This window comes from Gekko japonicus, unplaced genomic scaffold, assembly GCF_001447785.1.
Source record: "Gekko japonicus isolate JY-2015 unplaced genomic scaffold, Gekko_japonicus_V1.1 scaffold4760, whole genome shotgun sequence".
NCBI lineage: Eukaryota > Metazoa > Chordata > Lepidosauria > Squamata > Gekkonidae > Gekko > Gekko japonicus.
In genome coordinates this window covers 3656-14302 of record NW_015171031.1, presented here as the reverse complement: position 1 = coordinate 14302, position 10647 = coordinate 3656, and the positions used below count along the sequence as shown (strand labels likewise).

Genomic DNA, 10647 nt, shown 5'->3' with positions numbered 1-10647 from the left:
AAGGGTGGTGGAGTCCTCTTGCATAAGTCCCGGCCTTCTTCCAGCATAACTTGAGCTGATGCATCAATATCTGACGCAGCTTTCAGCCTTACACCTGTCCTTCCTGGCTGGCTGTCTTAGTCTGAGTTATTCCCCTTAAACAGTAGCTCAGGTGTCAAACAATTAGAGGTAATTGCTACCCAGCACGTGGTGACTCTAGATCACGAACTGTCAAGATCTTGGCAAGTCACAATTAAAGTTGACAGTTCACAGCTGTATGGAATGTTACTACTGATTATAGGCAACAGGTGTTTGCTGTCAAAAGTGACCCTTTTTCATGCGGTGGTTCTGCTACAACTTACTGCTGCCTTATCAATGCAAACACTCACAAGCCAACAGGCCTGTTACGTGACAGGGGACCTTGGGCCAGTCACAAAGGTTCAGCCTAACACATCAGAGGGCTGTTCTGAGGATAAAATGGAAGAGAGAGGAATGGTGTAAACTACCTCCCTAGGCAGCTGATTCCACCTTTGGACTTGTGCTTGGTCCTTCTGTAGGTATCGTGCTTCTGATCCCAGTTTGACCAAAGCATCACTGGGAGGTTCTTTCTTCCCCAGTATCTGGGATTTCAAAGCATGCTTTAATACTGGCTCGTAGGGAAGAAATACAACTTCAGTTTGTTCACCCACATGCATTTGGATAATATGACCAACGGGCATTAGATGGAAGTCTTCAGTTGTGCACCGAGCACATGGGAGGGAATATGTGTATGAGCTTGACCCGTACATCTGTTTTTGTGCACATCACAAGCAGACGTCTGAATAGAGTCCAAATGAAAGAGCATTGGTCACCTGCCTGAAGTAATCCACCACGCCTTTCCTCTGTTTCCAGACAACTTTGCACAGAGAGCTGCTGTCCGGGCAGCATTAGCCAAGGACCAAGAATGGCAGGGAAAATACATGTCCCAAATGCTGCCCTTGTTAGATAAACAAGATAATGAAATTGCTTACCTGGTACCCTGGTGTGAACTTGGCAGCCCTCCAAAGGATGGTGAGTTCCATTTATTTGGTAGTACTTCAATTCCCACCTGTGAATGCTACTAAATGGACTGATTTTCAGCCCTTAATTGGGCCAGTGGCTACACTGACATTTTAGCTGCGTAGGCTAGACTTTTTATTTTCCAGAGGTAAACATGGTAATATAATTGTTCTCAGATGATTCTGTCTTTGCAGCTCTAAGGACTTTGGTTTTTTAAAAACCTGAAAGCTGTTCAGAACCTTACCAGGAATTTCTCCATGAAAATATCTCTAATGGGGTACAAGCTTGGTTCACCAATATTAATCCTCCATTATGAAACTGCAGGGGCCCCTTGGGTGTATTCCAAGATGCAAGTTCTCCATTAATACAGAGGGACCTTGGAAGAACTGTGCTTGAACTGAACGTACACACTGGAACATGGGCCAGAATTCTCTGCATTCTACGGAGGATCAGTTCCAAACACGCAGGCGTTCCTTAGTGGACAAGCCAATGCGTAAAGGTTTCTCCAAAGTTTGAAATTGCTGCTCTAAAATTGTCCCTGTTCCTGGTGACTTATCTGCACAGTTTTCTTTGTTTCTATATTATGCGTTCTTGTTTAATTGCATTTAGGATTGCCAGCTCCAGCCTGGAAAATTCCTGAAGACTGAGGGTGCGGTACCTAAGGACGGGGGAGTTTGGGGAGGGGGGGGAGCTCAGTGGATGCCACAGAGTCCATCCTACAAGGCTGCCATTTTCTGCAGGGGAACTGATCTCTGTAGTCTGGAGATCAACTGGAATTCTGGGACAAATCCAGGCCCCACCCTGAGTGACCCTAATTGCACTGAAGTTCTGTGTGCTATGCACACCCACACCCACAAACTGGCTCCAAAAGAAACTGGATTATATAACCTGTGTAGATTAACAAAATGAGCATGTTTCTTCATTTGTTTAATTCTACTGGGTCATGAGGTGAGCAAGGGGTTTTACGCCATGCCATGACCACTGACATACTACTGAGCACCTTTTGCCTTAGGCAGAATTGTCCATACAGTTTCTGTGCTGTTCTCGTAGCCACAAGGACTAGAAACCTGAAGCTTTGTTTTCAAAAAAATGAAGGCTGAAATACACAGCGCTGGATTCTCTGATTAGAATCAAACCCTGTACTTTCCGCACGTTTGTGTCCAGTCGCAAAATATATTTATTTATATTCAGTTTATACCCCGCCCTCCCCGCGGGGTATAAATACAGAGCCAATGAGGTTCGGTTGAAGGGCTGCTATTAATCCTGAACCAGCGAATTGTGATGTTTCCCCTGACACTCTCTAGGCGTCTACGAATTGGTTACTTTCCAGATGAAGCCTGGTGGGCCGGCCGTGTGGGGGCAGTCCTTCAAAGCGGCAATTAGCGCTCATATAAAGACTGGCTACACGAAGCTGATTGGAGTCTTCCATACAGAATACGGACTACTTAATAGAGGTACGATCGTGTTCATTTCCAAATGCAGCTGGTGCCTCTGGCCCCTGGAGGGCTATTTGGCAGTTACTGTTTCTCTCAGCAGGACTCGTGTCTTGGTGGATTGTGCCCTGTAGGTCAGTTTTGTCTGCCTCTCTTCAGAATGGCCAAACGTGGCTATTGTTCCTTACCACATGATGGGATTTGCCAGGGGACAATGTAGCTGACATGGAATTTGAATCTGTGGTTTCCCTGAAGGCCAGACCGAATTATCTCTGTTAAGTCCTGCTCATTTCCCTGAAAGAGAACCAATACTGGAATATGCACTTGCTAGACTCTCTTGTACCTGGCCCTGAAATCGATCACTGACAGGTCTCAACTTTGTAAAATGGAAGCTTGAATAGGATACACTGTAGTTGGATGGCAACAGAAATAAAATAATGCATTGCTGTTACATATGCTTCATACTGCAGGTTAGGGAAAGGAGTTGTTGTCAAGATCTGAATTGCATGTGGACACTTAGGGTGCGGTCAGACGGCGTGCTGGGAGTGGTTTATATTGCTCCGGCCCCATGCGTTGTTTTTTTTAACCTGGAGAATCGCGATCACACTCGCCTCCTTGTTCCGGATCGCTGTGCAGCAACATCGCTCCCCGCTGTCCACACTTGGGAGCGTGCGTCGGTGTTGTTGTTTTTTCTCTCTCAGTTTGGGCATGCGCACAGGCGGCCATTTTTAGAACTAAAATTTTCACACGTGCGCAGAACAGCGATTTCCTCTTCAGCCCGACTGCTGTAACACTTCCCTTCAAACTTTAGAGGAACACTTCCCTTTAAACGTTTACCCTGAAAATGGCCTCCATGAGATTCCAAACTCATCTAAACGCTAAAACTAGGCACCGTTTAAACATTGTTTATAATAACGCGGTGGCGGACCTCTTTTAAAATGAAAAGCCAACGCTTTTTTAAAAGTGACGGGCGAAAAGCAGAAGCCTCGGGCAGCTTTTGAGCGGGGAGGGGGTTTAAACCGGAAGTGGCTCAACACCGCAGGCGCGATCAGATGTCAGAAAAGTGCGGCTGGAACCGGAGAATCAGGAAAACACCACTTGGGGACCTGGTAACAAAATACTCCAGTGTAAAGGGGGTTTGAGCCGGAAAGCGACGGCTGGGGACGGTGCGCAGATGTTGGGTGTGTGAGCGTGGATATAAAATCCGTTTCTGAACTGGCACGACACCAGATCAAACGGCGCGTCTGAACGCACCCTTACTCAGTTACGTTCTGTTGTGGCAGTGTGTGTATGCAAGCCTTATTCCTCAGAACTGAGTTGGCGCTTTAGATTGGTTTGCAAGAGTTAATGTGTGCAAGGAAGACACCTGGAAACAAACAAAAGACGCGAGTCAGACAGCAGCTGCTGGCTGTCACTCCCTGTGTGAAGAGATGCTTGTCTCCCCTTCTGGTACACCAGGGATGTTTAGTGTAGCGGCCCTCAGATAGGATAGATGGGTCATGTATGTCACAGCAGCTGAGTGCAGTGGATATATTACAACAAACAAGACCACGGTAAAACCTTAAACTAAGGACCCCCCCTTTTTTTAAACAAACGCCGGGGCGAAGCTTTGCCCAAGGGCATATCTAACAAAAAAAATGGCAGGCAAAAAGTGGAAGCCTCGGGCTTCCGAACGAAAGTGACTCTACAGCGGTGGAGAGCGATCAGACGGGGGGTAAAGCGGTTACAACCAGTGCACTCAGGATACCACCACTTATGGACCTAGTAGCCAAATACACCGGTTTAAAACTCTTTGCAACGGTTAGGGATGGAAGGCAGATGTTCTACGTGTGAACGCTGGTAAGTACACCGATTCCAACAGGCACCTATACCGTTGTAAATGCCCCGTCTGAACGCACCCCCTGTGTGAAGAGATGCTTGTCTCCCCGTCTGGTACACCAGGGATGTTTAGTGTAGCAGCCCTCAGACAGGATAGATGGGTCATGTATGTCACAGCAGCTGAGTGCAGTGGATAGGCAGAGTCTTCTAAAAGAGAGAGGGGAGGTTGCCCCTGCCTTGAAAAGGGCATTGTCACATCCACTCCTAAAGAAACCTACTCCAGACCCAGGAGAGTAAATGTTTAATTTGTTTTGAATATTTTATATATTTGTCTGTCAAACACTGCTTTTAACGTTAGAAATATTCACCGCCTTGGGAACCCTGAGTGGAGCGTTGGCATGGAAACCGTTTAAATAAATAAGTAAAAGAAGCCTGTTCGACACAGCACTTTGGCGAATGATGCTTTTTCTTAAGGAACGGATTTCCAGACGAAGATTTGCTGGCTGTTTAATTAAGTTGCCTTATTTAACTGCAGTTCTCTGACTTCGTAGTTCACGTGCTTTGGTGGAATGAGAACCCAGATAGCCGGGCAGCTGGGAGGCATTATGCTCATGAGGATCCCCGGGTTGTAGCAGCCGGTAAGCCAGAGCTTTCTGTCTTCTTGCACTTGCTTGAAAACTAAATCCTGATATTGCTTAAGCTCTTTATTGGTTTTTTTTTTTAAAAAAAAAAACCCTTTCTGTAATTTTATTTTCAGTGCGGGAAAGTGTTCAGCTTCTGGAGTCTCAGCGAAACTTTCTTCTGCTACCCACAGGATTTTCACCACTGAAATAGTTTTTGTTGTACACTTTACCAGCGTGCGCGATTAGGAAGAGTAATTTTCCAACCATGTTTATATCACACTTCAGAGCTGCTGTAACCTATTTTGCCCTTTTTTTTTTTTTTTTACTAAATTTGGTACATTCTACACTTGACCTTGCTTTTGAAAATGGAAGGTGGTGTTAAGATAGTGTAACCCACCAAATTTATGAGAATGCAGCGCTTCTTAAACTGGTTTCTACTAGCCCTTGACAACAGGGCTATCTTCCTTGTGTGGTTCCATTTTCACAACTCTGAATAACTGTGGCTATCATTCTAGGGTTGAAAAGAGGTGACAGTTCAGTGTATGAAGCCCCTAACAATTTCCCTCCTTTTATAAAGAAGTGGTGCTCGATCTCAGTTCAAATCGAAACCCCCTCCCCGTGCTGTTTTGCAGAAGTGATCCCATCTGGTTATAATTTAGCTCATTGGACCAAGCATACACACACACATCATGTTATAGGACTTGCTGGTTTCCACAGTGGGGAAAATGGAAGACCCGTAGGACCATTTCTGCACAACAGCATGTATATAAATGAGGGGACGGGGGTTAAATTCAGTCTTTATCTGGATTCTGGCCCCTCGGGTGGGACCTCATAGATTCCAGAGAGTTGAAAGTGGTTTGAAGGAAGCCAGGTTCCCCCTGTGTTTTCATCCTCCTGGCTGCTTAAGCAGGTCTTAAGTTTTTGAAATGGCCCAACAAAGGCACAAATGGCCTACGAACACCGGTCCTTCATTTTAGATAATCCTTCAACTCTCTTAAAAAAAATGTGTCTGGCTCTGGCCTAAGTTTTCCATAGCTCAAAAGCTACATCCCCCTTAGGGTTATTGACGTGGCTGCTTGCCATAAAGGTGTTTCGCTCACTGCCTCACTGACCTCAGCAGGGGACGTCCAGCCTTTCTCATGGAGTATCTTCTTGCGTTGTGGCAACCAAACCAAACCCTTTGAGGTACAAGTGCGATGACGATCACTATACAGTATTCAAGAAGTTGTGAAGCTGCCCTCTTTTTTTTTTTCCTTTTCCAAAAAATAGTTTCACGTTATATGGGAACACTCTAGTCAGTTTCCGTTCAGGGTCCAAATTGGCTTTATTTTCTCTGAAAATTTCTGGCCTCCTTTTTTCTGTGTATGTATGGCTTGCTAAAAATGCTGAAACTGTGAATGGACCGATTCTTTCTGAAAACACTGCAGATGAATCGAGTACTGGGTGGCATGCAGGTGCTTAAGACTGTTTGAACTGGAAAAAGGAGATTTGCTAAAATGTAAATACTGAAGTATAAGTAGTGTTAAACCAATGATTTCCCCCCACCAGAAATAAAGTTTATACTTTATGTAACTCTTAACTGGATCTCCTACTTCATCTTCTATCCATTACTTCATTATCCGGTTAGCATCACTTACATAACATCACAACAGCCTTCTCTCTTTGAACCTAAGAGGCCAGGTGCTTTTGCATTCAGAGGAGACAGCGTGGCTGCCATTCACTCGCACACGCAGCAAAGGAGCAGCACAGTATCAGGGATCAGCCCTAGTAATGTGTAGTACACAGGTAACATCTTGCACTCATCACTTAAGATTGCCGGGAGAAAAGAAATGCTACACATAAAATCCTTCCAAATAGTAAACTATCAGGAGAAAAGTCTGGGTTAGATTATGCTACTTGCAGACTTTTTTGTATGTGTGATGGAGCATCAAAACAATGACACACGCACACTCCTGCGTAGTCTGAAGTGGTACAACTTAAATAACTCTCCCAGTTCTTTGTGTAATGTGTAAAATGGCTCTGAGAACCCCTTTTCATAATGCTTTCATAGCCTGGGAACTGTTGTGACTCTGCTTCTTTCTCAGGCTGAAAAGACTGTATCAGAAGCTGCAGGGGCTGAGTCTGGTGACCTGTGGGCTTCTGAAGGGAATGTGAAATAGAGAGATGTCTCTACCTGGGAAACTAGATTTGAGCCCAGTGGTACCTTAGAGACCAAAAAGATTTGGGGGGGGGGGATAAGCTTTCGCGATTCAAAGCTCCCTGTGTCAGATACCAGAAGGGAGCTTTGGCTGTCAAAAGCTTACACCTCCCAAATCTTTTCGTTCCCTACTATAGTTCTTCTACTGCAGACCAACAGAACTGCCCCCTGAAACTATGCTCGGGAAAGAGTTTGTTGCTATAAATAGAAGGGGAGAGACAACAAGAGAATGAGCCAGGCACTGAAAACAAATAGAAGAAGAAGGAGATTGGATTTATACCCCGCCCTTCACTTGGAGTCTCAGAGCGGCTTACAAACTCCTTTCCCTTCCCCTCCCCACAACAGACACCCTGTGAGGTAGGCGGGGCTGAGAGAGCTCCCGACAGAAACTGCCAGCTGTGTCAGAACTATGGCTTGGCCAAGGTCATCCAGTAGCTGCGAGTGAAGGAGTGAGGAATCAAACCCGGTTCTCCCGGATTAGAGTCTGCACACTTAACCACTACACCAAACGGGAGTGCAGACAATAGACCTCAGAATACAACCAATATCTGATGCATCAGTGGACAGTGACATCAGGGATAACTCACCTGTGTGGTCAACAAAGGGGAATCCCACTGGTCGTCATTTCACCCATGGACAGATGAAGAGGAGAGGTCCACAGCAGCAGATACTGTTTAGTTACAAGTCTTTTCAGGAAGAAAACGAGGGTCCTGGTCACATGGGCCGGAAAAAGCGGGTGGGGGAGCGTGGCTGTTTGCCCCGGAGCACAATAATGCGCGGCCGTCTGATCACACGTCCTGTCGAGGTCCCATGGTTAGGGGGTGAGGTGCCGATCACACGGCTATCCAGCAGCGCGGCAAAGAAGCGGCGTGGCGCGATCACAGCAGCAATCGCTAGGTGCCGCTCCCATGGCAAACGGGTGTTCGTTTTACCACAGTTTGTGCGCATGCGCTGTTGGGCGCTTTTGCGCATCCTGCAGAGACTTTGGGGGGGGAAGCAACCCTTGTTTGTGAAGGAACATCGGCGGGCGCCAGATGCCACGGGCGTCCACCGGAAATGCGATCAGACGCCCGCCCTTGCCCCGCGGTGTCTGGAAACCAGTACCTCGTAGGTACTAGTTTTTTAGTCTGCATCTTCGGCGGGACGCCATGGGATAGCCACGTGAGCACTACGCTTCCCAGATGTTGTGGTATGATCGCGCCCGGAAAATCCACCTATCATCCGTATCTTTAGCGCAGCAAATGCTGTGTGTGACCGGGGCCCAAGTAATTGTAAACCTGGGACACTGATACTTCTGTGTTTGTAGTGAATGCAGATATATTTCCCCATCTCCTGTTGTTTTGGCCTTGTTCTTGTTAAGTACATTAAGTGTCAAATGAGGCTGCATAACTTGAATAACACAAGAGAGACTCCCTGCTTAAAAACCTGTTACGCCCTGCGTTGTATCCTTCACTATAGTGGGATGTTTTAGGGCTAAGGGTTTAAAGACTGTTTTGTGTGGGCTTTTGTGACCCAGAGATAAATGGTTCTACTGTTTACTAGCCAAGGCATCCATGTGAGTGCTGACAAGTAAATACATAACATTGCATCATTTGTAGACCAAGAAAAAGATTTATTTACTTGATACAAGGCAATTAAACAAATGCCTATGAACGCATCACAAATATTTATTAGCAATACAAATATAGATATTTCTCATGAAAATGTCCATTGAAAGTTTTTTTTTAACTTAATTTTTTTTTTCTCCCCTGTGAAACTGCTCTAGATTTTTGTAAAGTTAATGTAGGGTATTCCAGTGCAAAAATAGATCCCATTACAGCTAGTATAAAGTGCTTGGAATGAAGGACCAACATATTAAAGGGGAGGAGCAGGAAACCAGGAGAGAAGGAAAAGTACAGAAATACATTAAGTAACTGCAGTAAGCTTGTAAGAAAAGTATGAATACAACTGAGCACCCCCTGCCCACACACAAGTACAGATATGTAGATAGCGATGCGGCAGTTTTACTGCACACACCTTTAAGTGGTAAATGTTCTCGACAAAAATTTGTTATCAGTGGTTTCGCACCATAATACATGTAGCGCAGAGCATGATTGTTTTTCCTACCCTACATCCAACAATATAATAGAAGTGTGTGTTAAATGGCTTATAGTTTTTTGAGAACCGTACTGCATTTCTAGTGCCTCTCTTCATTAGAGGATCTAAGCTAGTTTGGCTGATCCCCCTTCCCAGGCAGGAAGCACCTCTAAGAACCACTGATGCCCATGGAAGAGTTATGCCTGTGTTCAGTTCCCCCTTTGAAGGTGACCGAAATGTGCTTAATTTGAATTAGATGGTTCCTTGTCATTACATTCCTCCCGTATGAACTGACTCACAGTACACAGTGAAGGATTTGGCTGGTTATCTAACCTCAGAATCCAGCAGTAATTACATCTGATTTACCTCATCTCAAAACAAACAGGACCAATTAGCCATGACTGACGTGGGTCCCATTTGCTTTAAATGGGGGCCTGGTCGCCACTAACTGGGTGCCGAGGTTGAGAAAGGAACGAAGGGAGTTGATTGTATACAGCGATGAGTCGCAAAAATATAATGAGAACTTTCAACAGCATGTCCCTTCAAACAATGTATTTTTAAGAACCATTTCCAAAGGTGCTGGAAATGGCTAATTAAGCAGTACGCGTGGATCATTCTGACAAACAGATTCATGTATACCAAGATAGTCTGACAATGTTTGAACACTGCTAAATATTCATGGTGTTTGCTGTGGATTAGAGGCAACATCTGCCTAGATTTTGAAATGTGAAAATGGCATGCATTTTGTAGGGGTGGTGGGAGGTTTATTTAAGGCTTGTAGAAGTAGTAGCAGAGTTTGGACATTCCAGCAAACCCAGAAGTAAGTCTCACTGAACACAATGGGATTTACCTCTGAGTAAATATACATCAGTCTGATTGTGAAACCCATTGATTTTTAAGAAGCAACTGACCTTTGGCTGGACTGCACTGGATTTTGAGCATGTTTGTAGACCCTGCTGACATTGCAGAGCTAAAAGTATTTGACAAAACACCATCCCCTTTAAGAAAAAAGATACTCAATTGTTACAAAGAGCAATCAAATAAATCTCACAGCTTTGTCTCTTCTCCCTTTAGGTCTTCCGCTCAAGCATTTTATACACTAAGCACTTACTTTACTTTAAAAAAAACAACACCCTTAAATGATAAATCACAACAAGACACTGAAAAGTAACCTGACCTGTATTTTAACAAGAAGCTAGCCAATCAGTGTCACTGCTGTTTAAATCCCTAACTGAAGTGAAACTGGGCATGGGGTTTATTTTTAAAAAATTATTTGTTTTGCCATCAAGTCAGGCTGACTTCTGGTGACCCCTAGTGGGGCTTGGAGGCAAGGGATATTTAGAGGTGGCTTACCATAGCCTGCCTCTGCGTCACGACCCTGGTATTCCTTGGACGTTGCCCTTCCAAATACTAGCCAGGGCCGGCCCTGCTTAGCTTCCGAGATCTGACAAGGTTCGGTTTGCCTGGGCGATCCAGGTCAGGG

At 45.1% G+C, this 10647-nt stretch overlaps 1 protein-coding gene across 1 annotated transcript in view; it reads left to right on the top strand.

The window, feature by feature from the left end:
* The window catches only part of LOC107117001 (protein NipSnap homolog 3A-like), a 14268-nt gene extending 7836 nt beyond the window's left edge, over positions 1-6432 (top strand). The window contains exons 3-6 of the mRNA XM_015419034.1: positions 871-1029; positions 2322-2471; positions 4820-4906; positions 5026-6432. Of these exons, the coding sequence (XP_015274520.1) occupies positions 871-1029; positions 2322-2471; positions 4820-4906; positions 5026-5102 (473 nt within the window). The 3' untranslated portion in view covers positions 5103-6432. The remainder of the gene's footprint in view (positions 1-870; positions 1030-2321; positions 2472-4819; positions 4907-5025) is intronic.
* The last annotated feature ends 4215 nt before the right edge of the window (positions 6433-10647 follow it).